The sequence below is a fragment of the Citrus clementina genome, unplaced genomic scaffold (assembly GCF_000493195.1).
Source record: "Citrus clementina cultivar Clemenules unplaced genomic scaffold, Citrus_clementina_v1.0 scaffold_3, whole genome shotgun sequence".
Taxonomy (NCBI): Eukaryota; Viridiplantae; Streptophyta; class Magnoliopsida; order Sapindales; family Rutaceae; genus Citrus; species Citrus x clementina.
Genome location: NW_006262339.1, coordinates 35,376,314 through 35,394,451, shown reverse-complemented (window position 1 = coordinate 35,394,451; position 18,138 = coordinate 35,376,314). Strand labels below are relative to the sequence as shown.

Sequence of the window (18,138 nt, the reverse complement as noted above, 5' to 3'; positions counted from 1 at the left end):
CCAGATACATTTGGGTCCTCTTTATAAAGAAAAAATGACACTTTTTCAAAGCTTAAGGAATTCAGAGACATTGTCGAAGGAGAAGTAAGAAAGAAGCTTTACTGCCTATGAATAGACAGTGGATGAGAGTATACATCACATGAGTTCACCGTATCTTTGAAATTATAAGATATGTCATCAGTTCACTTGTGCCAATATACCACAACAGAATGGAGTAGCAGAATGAAAAAAACAGCATCTAAGGGAGATCTATCGGAATATGATGCAAGTAAAAAATGTACTAGGAAGTTTTTGGGCCAAAACTATAAAGACAATAGCTCATGTGATCAACATGCTTCCTTAACCAAAACTAGGGTTCATATCACCTTACGAGAAGCTGTGGAATGTAAAGCCTTTAGCTTTGTGTGCTATGACTTCATACCAAGCGACTTACGAATCAAATTTGACAAGAAGGCGATCATTGTATCTTTGTCGAGTATGACTGTCGGAGGAAAGAATGGAGGTGTTGTGATCCTATTAGTGGACGGTGCTACACAAAACAAAATGTAGTATTTGATGAAGCATCTTCATGATAGTCTTCAAAAAAAGAAGAGCTACTAGATTCAAAAGAAATTAAAGACCAAATGAAGGAACGAATTATTGAAATTCACCCGAGCCAGGAAGAATTTGAAGATTCTGATGATCCAAGGGATGATGATATCGAGCATGATAAGGTGCAAAGTCCTTGAAAAATAGGTATTCACCAGAGCTCTATTGTAGACGAATATAAAAATAACTAGAAAAGGATAAAATAAACTTAAAAACTCATTTGAGAAAATAATAAATTTAACAGTTTGAAACATTGAGCTTCACCCTTCACCTCAGCTTAATAAAATTAGCCATTCATAATGAAAGAAAACACAACACTCTATTTATTTTATAAACTTTTGAAATACGTTACAAGAAAGTTGATTACACAACAAAAGAAGAAAAAGAAGAAAAAGACACAATTCCTCAGCTGCACTCTATTCTCTCTCGGCTTAAGCTCTCTCAACTAAGCTCTCTAGCTTCTCAATGCCTCGCTCCCTGCATTTCCCTGCCTTCTTTGTTCCCGCTTTTAATTTTAATTCCATCTTTATTTTTGAAAAATATTCATAAGATAAAAATTAACATATTACGAATTAATTTAACACAAAAATTTATTTGGGGAACATTCATATAATTTATAAGTTATGAGCGCATTAATCAACACTTTAAGTGAAAAACTAATAATCCTATCTTTATTACATGTACACTTTTTAGTGTTAATCAACTATCGGACTAAATGTTTTATCATAGTCTTGCCCGTATTGTTGTAAGAATCATCGAGCTACCAATCGAGCTTTGTGCCTTTCAATTGAACCATATGGGCAATTTTTAATATTGTACACCTATTTGCAAGATATTTTATATCCTTTAGCTTCGAAACTAGATCCCAAGTTTGATTACGCTTTAATAAGGTGATTTCTTCCTTTATCGCCTTCATCCAATGAGAAATCTCTGCTAGTTTTTCAAATGTCTCAAGTTCTTTTACTTCTTTCTTCTTCTGCAACTACTAAAAAATGCCTTCCTACACAAAATTGGATCGAGAGATCTACATGAACTAACTAAGTGGATTTGAGAATCAAGCTCATTCAAAGTATGTATGCAAGCTAAGAAAGGCATTATACGGTTTAAAGTAAGTACCAAGGGCATAGTATGGTAAAATTGCCAAATTTTTAACTTAGAGTGGCAGTAGCACATGTAGACTCTAGCTTGTTCGTGAAAGCTAATGAAGGAAAGTTAACAACTATACTGCAGTACGGAGATGATTTAATTATTTCTGGTGACGATGGAGAAGAGATTCGGTGACCAAAGGGAGAACTAATCAATTCATTTCTAGAAGAAAGAACTTGCTTAGCTTAAGCACTTTCCTTGTATGGAGGTTGATCGAATAGAAGAGGGGATATTCTTTTGCTAACAGAAATATGCCAAAAACTCATTGAAGAAGTTTGGAATGTTGGAATGCAAGCCAATCTCAACTACAATGGAGGGCAATGCAAAATTTTGCTGTAATCCAGCAAGTATCAGTGGTGACAGATTGTTTCTATTTAGATTCTTAAATAATTCCTAGATTACACGATTCGTTATTCACTCCATTAAAGGAAAAGAAAGATGCAACGATAAAGTAATTCTCCAATTTTCTGGTCCTTTAATTCCCAGACTTTTTGTGTTCTTGGATCTGTTCTAGCTGTCATGCAACTTTTAGGGCAGGTGATTGAAATTGAATCAGTTTCAATATTTAGTTTTTAGGGGAAAAAAAAAGGAATTTCATTGTATGGATGTTGGTATTTCTATACAACATCAATTTAATATTTGTACGTTGCCATCCTCATTGTACACATCATTGAGTCTACATTAATATTTTAATACCTACGTAATTTAGTTTATCTCAAGTATTACAACAGTGCCTTGGAACAACGGCAAATACAGGAAAATTAGGATTTTGCATATTATATGTATGTGAGGTCCACGTAAGTCTATACAGAGATATTTTAGCATGAGGAAAACGCATAAGGCAAAATTGTATGATGAAGTTGGCGTGAATCATAGAGAAGATACAAGACATGGGTATTACTTCACATGGGGACATCAAGATCAAAGTAGTTGAAGATAAATCAATCTCTACATAGAAGTTATCTATCGAGATCAAGCAAGCAATATTCCTTGAGATGGAAATTACAATTGGCGTGATCATTGAAGATTGAGATTAAATTGTTTTGATTTAAAGCGAATGATAAAGAGATATTGAAGAGACAATATTGCTATACTATCATGAAGAGTTGTTTATATATCTAAAGGCTTTGGGAGTTATCAAGGGAAAAAGTTTTAGACTCTTCATTACACGTGATTCACCTGTCACTACATAAAGGTGAGTCATTCATATATTTTACTAAAAGGATTCTACTTCAGAGGCCACAACCTTGTGATCATTCTTTGATTTGGGAGACATTGTCTCTGGCCTTTTTAATAGAAGGGGTCACATGTTCACAACAGAGGGATTTTACGAAGAGGTGGCATACCATTGACTAAGAAGTCTTGCTCGGGAGAGGAAGCAAAAGACATGTGGTGCACACGAGGTGTTAACTTGGTTACTATGACAAGGTGGCCACAATCACTAGAGGGTGTCTCATACTGTGTGAGATTTCAATAGTTTGTAATCTCTTAAACCTAGTAAATTATTTGATATCTAAATGTGACTCCATGGACGTAGGGATTTGAATCCCGAACCATGTAAAAATCCTCTTGTTTGTTTTATTTTTACACATTAATTTGTTTAATTCGCCTTTAATTAAACTCAGTAAACCTACTAAAATTGGATCTGTCATATCATTTTTATTTCATTAATAATATGTGATTTAATGTTAATACATATAGTAAAAATACTGGTCAATTTTTTTTTATAAACTGAATTAATTAATCAAAAAAATAAAAGAAAGGAATTACAACTGTCTAGAGGGGACATAATGAGTTTTATCCCTTAAAATTTGTGAGAAGTTAAAGTAGAAAAAAGAAAAAAGTATGAAGTTAAATCAAAAGAGGTAACTGAAGAAACGTGTTTTCATTTCTTAAATAAAAAATTATACACTGAGAGTTATTTATAGATGCAGAGGCTACATTTTTTCAAAGTTACATATGTGAATACGGAAGGAAATGTGTCAATCCGTTCGGCGCGGATCTTGTCTTTGACAAGTGCAGATTATCCCTTTGACAAGTGCGGATTATGTCTTTGAAAACTTCATTCAATGCCGTTTTATTTGATTCTCAACACTCCCCCTCAAGCTGGCGCATAGATGTCTTGCATACCCAATTTGTCTAGGAATTTTGTAAATGCCCTGCTTGAAATGGCCTTCGTTAAAATATCTGCAAGTTGATCTTCTGATCGAATTTTCGGCAGTTCTAAGATTTTTTCATCTAATTTCTCCTTGATGAAAAATCTATCTACCTCGACATGTTTTGTTCGATCGTGTTGAACTGGATTATGAGCAATATCTCGTGCAGCTTTGTTGTCACAGTATAGTTGTATCGGTTGTTGTGATGGATAGCCCAAATCGTTTAAGATAAAACTTATCCATAGCCCTTCACATACCCCAAGGGCCATGCCTCGATATTCTACTTCAGCGCTCGAACGGGCAACGACATGTTGTTTCTTGCTTCTCCTTGTGACAAGGTTGCCTCCCACAAAGGTAAAGTATCCTGAAGTAGAGCGTCTATCACTAACTGACCCGGCCCAATCTGCATCAGTATAAACTTCTATGTTGCTGTAATCTTCATTTTTGGAAAATAAGATTCCTTTTCCTGGATTTGTCTTCAGGTACCTTAGGATCCGCATTACTGCTTTCATGTGTTGTTCTCCGGGATTATGCATAAACTGACTGACAACACTCAATGCATAAGCAAGATCTGGCCTTGTGTCGGACAAGTACATCAATCTTCCAATCAACCTTTGATATCTTCCTTTGTCTACTGGAACTTGGTCTGAGGTAATACAAAACTTCAGTCCTTCTTCTATTGGGGTGTCAATAGGCTGACAAGCTGTCATTCCCGTTTCGTGCAATAGATCTAAGGCATATTTCCTTTGAGACAGAAAGATTCCTCCCTTAGATCGAGAAACCTCAATTCCAAGAAAGTATTTTAAGGCACCTAAATCCTTCATCTCAAACTCTCTTGACAAGTACTTCTGAAGAGCCTTTGTTTCTTCCTCGTCGTTGCCTATAACTACCATATCATCCACATAGACAATAAGGGCAATGATTTTACCTTGTCGTTTTTTAATGAATAAGGTATGATCTGAATTGCTTTGGTTATACCCAAAATGAACCATAGCCTTTGTGAATTTCCCGAACCATGCTCTTGGGGATTGCTTCAACCCATACAATGATTTCTTCAATTTGCATACTTTCTGATTGAGTCGTTCTGGTCCACTGCATCCTGGTGGCAGATCCATATAAATTTCTTCAAACAGATCTCCATGAAGGAAAGCATTCTTTACATCGAACTGTTGCACTGGCCAATCCAAGTTGACTGCTAATGATAATAAGATACGAATAGTATTAATTTTTGCTACCTGTGCAAACGTATCAGTATAATCAATCCCGTAGGTTTGGGTGTAACCCTTAACTACGAGTCTTGCTTTGTATCATTCAATAGAGCCATCTGCTTTGTACTTTATAGTGTAAATCCATCGACAACCCACTGGTTTTTTTCTTGGTAGAAGATCAACTAGTTCCCATGTTTGATTTTTCTAAAGAGATCTCATTTCATCATTCATAGCCGCTTTCCACCTTGGGTCTTTTAAAGCTTCCTGCACACTGTTAGGAATATATACAGCAGATAATTGATTCACAAATGACTGATTTGATTCTGACAAGCGATGGTTAGACACAAAATGACTCATAGGGTATTTGACTCTACTAGAGAAGTCAGGCTCATATGTGGGTTTAGGGATACCTCTATTTTGACGCTGGGCAAGAATTCTTCTAATTGGACTTGTGGTAGGAACATCCTCTGCAGACGATTGGTTAGGTATTTCTTCGTGTGACTCATTCTCGATTGCAGTTGTGTTTGAGTTATTGTGCTCCCCAAATATGTCTTCACTTATCTCAGCCTGAGAATCATCACCATTTGCTTTTCCAGTATCTTGAAAGTTTACTATCTCAATGGAAGATTGACTTTCTTCCGGTGGAAGATATGTAAGAGTATGAATTTCCTCTTCATTATACTCCCCCTGAAATTCAGACTCTAACAAGTAGTACATGATATCTTCATGAAAAACGACATCCATGGTGATGTATATTTTTCTTGATGGTGGATGATAGCATCGGCATCCCTTTTGATGTAAGGCATACCCTACAAACACACAACGTAGTGCTCGAGAAGATAATTTACCTTGTTGCGGCAAATGAACGAAGGCAACATAGCCAAACACATGTGGGAGCAGATTCGACACATTTGGTGATGTATATTTTTCTTGATGGTGGATGATAGCATCGGTATCCCTTTTGATGTAAGGCATACCCTACAAACACACAACGTAGTGCTCGAGAAGATAATTTACCTTGTTGCGGCAAATGAACGAAGGCAACATAGCCAAACACATGTGGGAGCAGATTCGACACATTTGGTGACATAATTGCATCATTTAGAACTTGGAAAGGAGTCTGGAATCCAAGGGAGCTTGAAGGTGTTCGATTGATCAAGTATGCTGCGGATGCCAGTGCTTCTCCCCAATAAGATAGTGGCATGTGGGCTTGGATTAGTGATGCTCGAACAATTTCTAGTAAATGTCTATTTTTTCGTTCAGCAACGCCATTTTGTTCGGGTGTCCCCACACAAGTGGTTTGATGGACAGATCCTTGTGATTTCAGAAACTGTTGAATTGCTGTGCTTATATACTCGCCTCCATTATCAGTATGTAGAACTCGAATTTGTGTCTAAAATTGAGTTGTCACCATCTTATGAAATCTTTGAAATAAAGAGTTTACTTCGTCTTTTGATTTCATTAGAAAAATCCATGTCATTCTGCTACAATCATCAATAAATGTAACAAACCAACGAGCACCTCCAATTGTAGAAACTTTAGATGGCCCCCATACATCATAATGTACTACCATGAAAGGAACTGGATTTTTATTTAAGGACAATGGAAAAGTAGTTCGATGGCTTTTTGAAAGTTCACAAACATCACATTTAAAGTTACAAACATCAAATTTCAAAAACAAAACTAGGAAATAATTTTTTTAAGTAACCAAATGACACATGCCCTAAACGTCTATGCCATAACCAAATTTCTTATTTCCCTTTTTTTATAGAACTATCTACGACTAGTGCGGGGCTTAGCTTTCCGGTGTTTGTTGATGACATCTCCAAGTAGTACAAGTTGCCTCGTCTAATACCATAACCAATCGTTTGCTTCGTTTGGATGCCCTTAAACACACAATGATCAGGCCAAAAAATTACAACACATGATAAGTAAGTGGCTAATTGAGACACAGATAAAAGATTATAATCTAAAGATGGAATAATTAACACAGAGTCTAAATTTAATTCATTTGTGAGTCGTAAAGGTCCTTCCCCAATAACTGAGGTTGTGGTTCCATTTGCAGTGGAAATATGTTTTTGTGAAGATGGTTTCAATTGAGAAACTTGTTGAGAATCAAAAGTCATATGATCAGTTGCCCCAGAATCAATTATCCATGTACTATTAATAACAGGTGTAAGAGTTTTAAGGGCCTTACCTGGACTGACAGGGGTTGCGATTTGCACTGAAGATTCTTTTCTAAGATCTGTAGTGGATGTGGATTCAGCTACTACAGTTTTTTATCCATGCTTGGTGTTCTTCTTTCGAGTATCCCACCAGTCAGGATATCCAATGATTTCAAAACATTGTTCTTTCGTATGCCCCTTCTTTCTACAATGAGTGCAATGGAGTGATGACTTGTCAACAAACTTCCTTTGAGGGTGCTATCGTGCTATCATAGCAGACGTTTCTGAGTCGACCTTCTTGTTTAGTTTGCTTTACCGTACATCTTCTCTTCGGATCAGAGAATAACATTCTTCTAAGTCTTAGATAATTTCTTTTCGTAGAATTTCTCCACGAACTTGGTCAAATTCTTCATCTAGCCCAACAAGAAAAATGTGCACTCTCAATCTTTCAACAGATCTTCTGTATATTACAATATTTTCTGGATCCTTCATGACCACTTTATCTCGGTGATCAAGTTCTCGAAATATTTCGATCAATTCTCCATAAAATTTATAGAGTGGTTGTCCATTTTGCTTGGTAGAGAATGCCTTCTGGTTTAGAGTGAAAACTTGTAATTCATCGCTTCCACCATAGAAGGCTTTTGATACTGCATCCCAGATTTCGTAGGCTGTAGGAATTCGTAAATATCGCTTCATGATCTCCGGAGACATGGATATGAGTAACCATCTTTTTACTTTTTGGTTCTCACTATACCATTTCTCATATTCCTTTGAAGATTCCTCAGATGGCTTTGTGCTGCTACGAATATATGAGAGTTTTTCTCTTTCTGCAAGATGCATCTCCATTATTTGAGACCAAACATCGTAGTTTGTCTCAGTGAGGATAATTCCAGCATTAAATACTCCATCAGATTGAACAGATTGAATGACAACAGGACTAGATTCAGTTGGAGTTTTCTCCATTTTTTTTTGTTTTTTTTCTTTTTTCTTTTTTTTTCTTTTTTTTTTGTTTTTTTTTTCGTCTAGATTGAAAGAAGAAAAAAAATAACCTTTTTAGATAAAAAAAAAAAACGACAAGTCGTTTGGCCACTGCTTGACAAACCGACATGTCGGTTATGGTGGAATATAAACGACATGTCGTTTTAATCCTGCTGCACTTCTGGAGACTAAACGTCACGTCGTTTTATTTCTAATTTAAAAACGACATATCGGTTTTAATATAATAAAAAACGACGCGTCATTTTGTTACTGCTGCACACCGGAGATAAAAAACGACATGTCGGTTGACGTCTTCTTCAACCTCTGGAGCGCGTGAGAGCGCGTGAATGATGATAGAGGCGCGTGGTTGACTGGTCGTGGCTTCGAGTGGCGCGTGTGAGCGCGTGGAAATGTGTTTAAATGCGAAATTTTTACAGTTTCCTCACTAGAAACTGAGAAATTTGATGGTATTCTTGGTTTTTGAGGAACACACTCTTGAAAAATTGATGAGATTGTTGATAAATTTGTAAACTCAAGTTTTTTACGTATGGGTGGCTTGTTTCTTGATCGGCATGGATATCTGTAATGGTAGGAATGGGTTTAAGGAAGAAAATGGTGGGAAAAATGGTTGTGGGAGGAATTTGGTTTCCTCTGTTTTTGTTACAAACAGAGCAGCGGAACTTGAAGAAACTTGAGCGTATTCATGGCTCTGATACCATGAAGAAACGTGTTTTCATTTCTTAAATAAAACATTATACACTAAGAGTTATTTATAGATGCAGATGCTACATTTTTTCAAAGATTACATATGTGAATACGGAAGGAAATGTGTCAATCCGTTCGACGCGGATCTTGTCTTTGACAAGTGCAGATTATCCCTTTGACAAGTGCGGATTCTGTCTTTGAAAGCTTCATTCAATGCCGTTTTATTTGATTCTCAACAGTAACCATATAAAATGATATTTTAGAAACTCATTGGCATCATGAGAAAGTAACTCCAAAATCTCTAAAGGCGGAGTCTGCCACCAAGTGAGAGAATCACAAATAAGACCCAAGTTAGTTAAATGATCAGCCACATAGTTTCTCAGAAGATATGAGAGAATCTAAACGCCATAGAATTGATGAGATTACAACAATTCAACCATCTGTTACGGATACCCCATGGAGGATTGAGCGAAGGATTGGAAGAAAGATGAATGACTAGCATAGAGTCGCTTTCTAGCCAAAGACAATACCAACCCTTGTCATGAGTAAATTCAGTAGCTAACGTAGCTGCCATAATTTCATCAAAGTAGGCAGTGTTAATGCCTAAAGAAAGACCAAAAGCACCTAAAAAGATCCCGTGTAATCTCAAAAAACACCACCACAAATTGAGCTACCTGGATTACCTTTAGATAAACCATCAATGAAAACATTCAAGAATGCAATAACACGAATTTTTAATATCAGATTACTACTAACCTACCATAAATTAAAAATAAAATAAATGAAACAAAGTATCCTTAATTCCAAAAACCAGACAGAAGATATAAAAAAAATCAATGAAAACATTCTTAAAATTTCTTAAATAAATAAATAAAGATCATTTGAAGGCTTAAACAGCAAAATCGGACCAAAATCTGGCCGTATGTGTAAACTACTAAGATAATATTTTTTCTTAAAATTCTTATGCAACTATGTAGTCTCATTCAAATCATAAATTTATAATTTGTTAAAATTAAAAATATAATTGTTATGATATTTAATTAAACAAAATTTGATTGTTGTGAAGAGAAGAGGATAAAAATGCTTCTTCTCTCCAAATTCCAACAGCTTTCAACTTTAACCAATTCAACTTTAATTAATCAGTCAAAATATTTTTCACCTTCTTTTCTTGTACCATCAAAATACAAAGCGCAGGTGGCTTGTTATTTGATCAATTCTGGCATCTCTTCTCCTATATAATAAATATCGGCAATATAAATCAAATTAGCAGAGCCAGATAGGAGCTAGTGAGTGATTAAGCGAACTGAAACGTTGAACAGCCAGCTAGGAATTACAAGTAAAAATAAAAATAATTTGTTTACATGGTACTCTGTTATATTCAGCTGAACAATCTACTCTGTCTGTTAAAACTCAATTTGTTTTTTGGGTTTCAGGTTCTACCATACTCTCTGTTCAGCCCAGTCAAGCTATATATAGACACACACTTTCAGGATTCCAGTAAGTGCTTCTGCTTAAAACCCTTTTATGATTCACCCATGCCATTGCTAAATCTCTGATTGATGTGAATTTAAACATGAAAATTTCTAAACTTGTTTATAGAATTTGATGGTTGATGATGATCTTTTATCAAGTTAATATTTGCCGTCGTATCACTTAATTTTAAAGTTATGATAAATATATTTTCAATAAATTATTGCATTGGATCCTTGGTTACGCAGAGAACCAATTCGTAACTTGTTCTATTGAAGCTTGAAGCTAAGACCTGAGTCTTAGGAAAGTCTCTTTTACTACTGGAGCGACCTTAGCAATTAATTATTGTATTTGATCCTTGGTTACCAAGAGAATTTATTCGGAACTTGTTCTATTGAAGCTCGAACCTAAGACCTGAGTCCTAAGAAAGTGAGCTAGATTTTAGCTTCAATTCTCAGTTTTTTGTTCGATACATCATTATGTTCTGACTAGTATCATTCTGTCGATTCACGCATATGACACAATTCTACTCTGATCAATGTTGTTGGGTGACTTCACTATTCTGATAGATGTTCTGTCAAGTCCCATGGAAGTGAGATGAATCCATTATATATTTTGTCTTGTCCCTCCTAGTACTGAAAGTGCTAGTCTCTTTTCTGCCATCTGTACTTTATGTGTGTCATGATTGTATGGTTGTAGCAGAAGCCCATACGAGCTCATAAGATGTATATTTTACTGAGATGACAATGAACATGAAATTAACAGGGAACATTTGCCCGAGGATATGGCGGCGTCGAAAGCGACAGAGGCGATGATTGGGACATTGATAGAGAAAGTGTTTTCTGCTTTGCTGACTCAAGCTCAGTACGCACTTGATTTTAAAGATCAGCTTGAGGCAATGAAGACAAAGCTTGAGCTAATGACTGCCTTCATCTCCTGCACTGATAAGCAGAAAACTCGGGGGGAGTTCATGCAGAAGATCTTGCCTAACCTGAGAAAAATAATTTATGAAGCTGATGACATAATGACGGATTGCCAAATTAGAGATGAATATCGGAAAGATGGGTTTTGCCACAGGTTCTCACTTCGTGACTTGTTTTTCATATACCAAACAGGCAAGGATTTGAAGCATATCAATTCACGGATTGAGAAAATGGAGTCTAGCTTGGGGGTGTATGGAAGAGCAGAACAGCCAATCATCCAGCAGGGGCCTAATAATTCATCATACCAAATATTTAAATATTCCCCAGAGGACCGGGAACCATCAGAAATAATCGGTTTGGAGAAGGACTTGGAAAAGATTAAAGGGTGGATCCTTAGCAGTAATGAGAAGCTTCAGCAAATCGGTATTGTGGGTATGGGTGGTTTAGGCAAAACCACCATTGCCCAAAAGATATTCAATGATAGAGAGATGGTTGCATACTTTGAGAAGAGGATATGGGTGCCAGTTTCTCAGAATTTCAGCGAGGAACTAGTCATGAGGGCCATGTTGAAACAGCTGGGAGAGGATGAATCGGGAATTGAAGAAAGCCATTTGCTGCACAAAATTCAACAGAGGCTCAGTGACAAGACCTGTCTCATTGTAATGGATGATGTGTGGAGAATGAATCTAGATTGGTGGAAGAATTTATATCCGACTGAAAAAAGATGCTTCGCTATCATCACATCTAGAAATGAAACCGTTGTCAACAGTATGGGAGTTGATGAGTCAAGAATTCATCGCCCAAAAATTTTAAATGAAGAGGAGAGTTGGTCATTACTCTGCAAGCATGCATTTTTAACGAGCAAGGGAAAATGCCCCAATAAGGAGTTTGAAAAAAAAGGTAGAGAGATCTTGAAGAAATGCGGGGGACTACCGCTGGCAATCAAGACAATAGGAGGCTTGCTTGCTCCAAAAGTCCATTCCCTTAGTGAGTGGAATAAAATCAATGATGATTTTCATGTATATTTGACAACCGAAAGAGAGAACAATTCGGTGGTGGCTTCTCTACGACTGAGCTATGATGAACTCCCCACACATCTAAAGCAGTGCCTCTTGTGTTTCTCTGTTTATCCCGACGACTTTGAGATAAGTGGTGAACAGATGGTACATTGGTGGGTGGGAGAAGGACTCATCTGGGGCAGGGACAATCGGACTGCTACGGAATTAGGCTTTGATTATCTTTCAGAGCTAGTAAGCAGATGCTTGGTTGAAGTTGTGCATCGAAGAGGCTATGATGGCAGGGTCTATAGTTGCAAGATGCACGATCTGGTCAGGGATATGACCATTCAGATTGCAAAAGATGAGGCTTTTTGCAGCTTTGATGAACAAGGCAGGCAGAAATTGACACAAGACTCGCGATGGTTCGGTTTCAACAGTGACATGGATCCAAAATCCCTGAAAAAAAGTTCAAGGCTCAGGGCATTGATACTGCAATCAAGCACTCCAGTTTCCCTTTGGAATGTGAAATCGCTCATGTCACTGAGACTGCTGGATTTCTCATACTGTAAGCTTGATCGAATTAATGTTGAGGATCTATTGGATAAGATCTCTTCACTTAAACGCCTTGCATATCTCAACTTAAGCGGAGTTGCAGGCAATATTGAGCTCCCATCTTCAATTCAAAAGCTTCGTAATCTCCAAATACTTGTTCTGAGGAGGTGCACCAAACTACATCCATCAATTACTAGTTTGAAGAAGTTGATCATCTTGGACCTCGGATCTTGTCCTCTTCAGTATCTACCTCGTGGACTCGAGAAGCTAATTTATCTCCAGGAGCTGTCTGGATTTCGGGTGGCGAGTCAGTCTAACACACAAGGCTGTCGACTTAACGCCCTGCTGGGACTGAAGCAGCTAAGAGTTCTACGAATGTCCATAAATAATGAGAGTGAAATCTCGGAAGATGAATGGAATGTCTTATCACAGCTCGAGAAACTCAAAGTTTTAGCTATTGATGCAGAGGATTGTAAAGAAGAACATGTATCACAGATGTTGGATAGGCTTTTGCCTCCTCCGAGCCTTCAGGAGCTTTACCTCAGGCGATACCGCCACGAAATTCTGCCAAAATGGATTAATCTTAAGCACCTCTCAAGCCTGCAATATCTCTGTCTTGAGGATGGAGACATCAGCAACTTCGAAATCAGTTCTGAATCTGATCAGGATAGCAATGGCACCACATGGGTCCTTGAGGGTCTATGTTTAAAGTTTATGCCAAACTTAATTCTTGATTGGAATGTTTTGCTCAAGGATATGCCTATACTACGTTATGCAGAGGTTAGTCGTTGCTTCAATCTGAAAAATTCCCCTTTTCCTCTGGACAAGCCGGCTGTCTGGAAGAAGAATCAAGATTGAGAAATCAGATTGTATGGTACACTGCAACTTTCATTAATTATACTAGCCACTTATGATCAAATAAGAGCATGACATGTATTATTGTTGGATCTTCTTGAGGTATGTATTCAATTTGTCTGTTACTCGAGTGTGATGAATATTCGAACTTGGCCAGTGTTACTGTATTAAGTTTTCTATGATATTAGACATCCCAACATTTGAATCTCAACTTAAATCCAAATACCATTCATTTATTAGATAATATAATTCATAACTTCTAAAATTATTTAACTATCATTCAATAAATTATTTAACTATCATTCAATAGATGAACGTTATATCAGTGTTATATCAGTTGAAACTTAAATTAGGACTTGAATATTGGGATACCAAACTTTCCTCTTGACTTTTTTCATTTTTTTATTCTTTTAAATCATTGTGCAAATGAAAAAAAAAATTCAAACTACTTGCAAGTTACATATATTATCAAAATTCAAAAAACATCAACAACCAAACAAGACATAAAATCATAAACTATGTAATAGTTCCTGAAGAGACCAAGCAAAACTCATATGAAGTACTGCAAAGGCCACACATAATAATAGGATTTAAATTCAATATTGAATTGAACTTTTTGCTAACGTTTTAGAAATATAATTGGTAATTATTAGATAAGAATATAAAACTAATTAAATCTTAGCCAAATATTAATGTACATGTATTTGTGATAGAAGATTATGAATAATTGAGCACATATGAGTTCATGTCTTTGTCTTTTAATGTCATTTATAATTTTCCATTGAGGTTACAATTGTAAATTTAAAAGAGGGGTTTTTATCAAGATTTTGAGTGCACGCAAAGCAAAGCTAAAGAGGGGCCTTTTTTTTTTTAGTTAATGGCTTAATTAACTTAAATTCAATCAATTAAGTCATTAAGTCTGTTTGTTTTTTCAACTTAACGAAAATTTTCAGTCATTAAATCATTAAGTTATTAAACCAATTTTTTTAGCTTTTTGTTTAATCTAAAAAATCTTAATGATAATCATTAAAACATATTCTAGAAAATATCCCAATTTAATTAATCGATTTTCTTCCTTACTTGAATAAAATTTAATAATTAACATTATTATCTATCTCTATAACTTGTGTTGATGTAATGATAGACTATTATTATTTTATCTTTTTATTTTCTTCAAATTAGCATTATTATCTTCATATTTTTTTATGAACAATATAAAAACATCGTAAATTACAATAAAATCAATTAACATGTACTAATTAAGAATATTAAAGAATTGTATTCAATTGAGTATGATTTTTTGTGTTCATAATATATTTTTTTATTCGTATTCTTTAATATGTGTGATTATTTGTTTCACATTTATAAGGGCACAAATGTAAAAATAATAGTTTTTGGATTTTTTAAGTTAAAAAATATTTTAATACTTATTTTTAACAATTTTAAAAATATATTATTTAAATTCAGACATTCAACTTTATTTACAATTTAGATTACTTCAGGTGTATTCAAATATTAAAAAAAAAAAGCCACCGAATTGTTAAAGATGTACACTTCTCTCGAAAGGTATTGGGGGTGTTGAATTTGTTTGACAGCTAAAAATCTGCCTTTTTTTTCCTTTTTTTTTTCTTCATAGGAAAAGTAAGCAAATAAAAGATGGAATGAACGTGCTAAAGACTGCCACACAAGATATTGATTAGCCTGATTAGGCTGATTTCAATTTCATGCTACGGTAGGCTGCATCCCTTCCCATTATTAGTTATTATTAGGCTTTAGCATGCTATGTTTATTCCCTACTACAACTTTGTTTAAGTATATTATTATTAGCACCATCTCTTTATTAAGTAAGGGAAGAAGAATCAATTCTCCGCTCACTTTTAGAGCACTGATTTTTACCTATCATTTTTCTTTATTTTGCATTAGAATTTCATTTGATATGATAGAGAATTTGGGTTTGTTCTTCAAGGATTAGGATTCTCTCCTTTTTTTTTCAATCTCCTTTAATCTCTCTTAGTCCTTCAATATTTATAAATTTGTTTCTAAATAAAGTGAAAAAAAAAATTGGCTTGATTGTCAATATCAAATTTTAAAATTCAATCTTAACCACTTATTTCACTTGAAAAGATTAGGGGAAAAAATATTAAAAGAGGATCTTTGTCCGTTCTTAAAAGTCAAATTAAATCTCATAATGATGGTGTTGCAGGATACTTACTACTATATTAAACAAGTCTTTTTATTAGAAGGATTGATTACAAACTAGAATTTAGTATTGTTTATTTTTTAATGCAAAATATATATTTAAATTAATATAGCATATGATGAGTCATGCTTAATTGCTGACATTCATATTTTAAAATTATCAAGATGGAGTTGAAAGATTAAAAAAGAAAAAGAAGATATAAATTTTGATACACTAAAGACAAGAATAGTGCATTCTAGTTCGTATTTTTCTTATCTTTTAAATCTGTATTTTAAATTCATCTGAACATCCGAACCTAAGCACCAGGCTACATATTAGATTATAAACTGAAACTTGTCAAATGATTACTAATATTACTATTTTCATTGTTACCGAGTGTTAAGCATTCCACTTTACCCATGTACTTATTTGAATAGGAATATTCATAATACTAGTTAGCATAAAATTCTATTTAAAAATAAACTAAAAAGAATCAGAGAGATTAACCAAAAAAAAAAAAAACATGTCAGAAGCCAGGATGAAGATGAACAAGTTCAACAGTGGACTTGAAACTCTTTTGAAGGCCCAATTTTATAAGTGGGCTACGTAAGGTATTTGATCTTATGGGCTTTTTTTAAGCCTACTCCTATGGGCTTTTTTTAAGCTCAACCCTGACATCATTCATATGCCCCTTTATCTTCAAGTCAATTCTACAAATAAGTAATTTTTTTTTATTACATAACTCCCGCTTCCTTTATTATACACCCACCCTACATTTTTTTTTTATTAAAGAACGGCTCACGAAAAGCTAATACAACACTAAACGGGAGTGTGCAATCCCATAAGTATCATTACATAGTAAACCAAAAATAGCAAGGGGAGGAGACCACCCTACATTCTTTAATTTCATATTAAATAATTTAATTTATATGGTCTCCATATCGTATTTTAGATTAAATGAGGCCACTAAAGAATTCGAACATGAACGACTAGTGATGACGAATGCTAATGATTGATGCACAAGAGATGGAAAATTCTCATTTTTAACACTTATCATCAAAATAGAGCCGTTTGGTGTGAATCTCTCCTCTCATTTGCATCACCAATGGCATCCTCATTGTGCTTTGATCCATTCTTTTCACGAAAATGACGACATATATAGTTTAGGGTTTTTAAAAATATTTCATTTACTTGAGATATTATTCAAGGTAAGTGAAACAAAAATTTGTGAGTGCTTAGTTGTTTGATTTGTAAAATTTTTTATGATAGTATGTATTAAAGTATGAGGTTCCAATCTCGTTTGTATTAGTGTGAAAGAAGTCGGATTATCATCATATTACTTAAAGAATATATGTGTATAATAAAGAGATGAAAATGGATGTAATAAAAAAAATTATTTGGTGGGTAATTTGTTACTAATTGAGATTCACTAAATAACAAAAGTGCACATAAATAGAAACAAAAACACAAAATATAGAGATATTCAACCCATTCAAGCATGCTGTTTTTACTTTTATTATATTCATTTTCAAGTATAAAAATATGGAGTATAAAACCTAGGGGTGGGCAAAAAAACCGTGGTCATAAAAACACCGAACTGAACCGGCGGTTTTTTTAAATTCGGATTGGTTTTTATTTTAAAAAATACGAAATATATCATTTGTAAAAAAAAACCGAAATGTCGGTTTGGTATTCGATTCACTCAGCTGAACCGAAAAACCGAATTAATTTTAAATTTTATTCAAATCGACATGTGTTTTATAGATCCAAATATTGAGTTGGAAAATGCCTAAAGTTGATGTTGATATTGATGAAGATGGGAGAATGTTGTTGGCGTTTGTTTCTAAATTTTCTTTTTATTTTGTGTTGTAAGTTGTAATTGTTGTTATTTTTATTTGTCTTTACAACATTATGATTATGTTTATGTAGATGGACTATTGGAGTTTGGTTATGTATTTTAAAATTTTAATATTTCATATTTTGTGAGTACCTTATTAGTAGTTAGTAAGATATTAGTGATAAAATTTATTTTGAATACTTTGTATTTATTGTTAATATTTGTAATGAAATTAGGATGAACTAATTATTGAAAAAAATTATTACATTCATGAGGCCCAATGGGCTAAAAATTTGAAAGTTTAAAATAGGCCCAATAGGCCTAGAACCGAAAAAACCGAACCGAACTGAACCGATCCGAAAAAATCCGTTTGAGTTT

At 34.6% G+C, this 18,138-nt stretch overlaps 1 protein-coding gene across 1 annotated transcript; it reads left to right on the top strand.

Annotated features, from left to right (window-relative positions):
- The first annotated feature begins 10,431 nt into the window (after positions 1 to 10,431).
- LOC18046827 (disease resistance RPP13-like protein 4) lies at positions 10,432 to 13,747 on the top strand. Its single transcript, XM_006442665.2, has 2 exons — positions 10,432 to 10,443; positions 11,182 to 13,747. Exon 2 carries the CDS (start codon positions 11,201 to 11,203, stop codon positions 13,745 to 13,747), a length of 2,547 nt encoding a protein of 848 aa, XP_006442728.1. The 5' UTR covers positions 10,432 to 10,443; positions 11,182 to 11,200.
- The last annotated feature ends 4,391 nt before the right edge of the window (positions 13,748 to 18,138 follow it).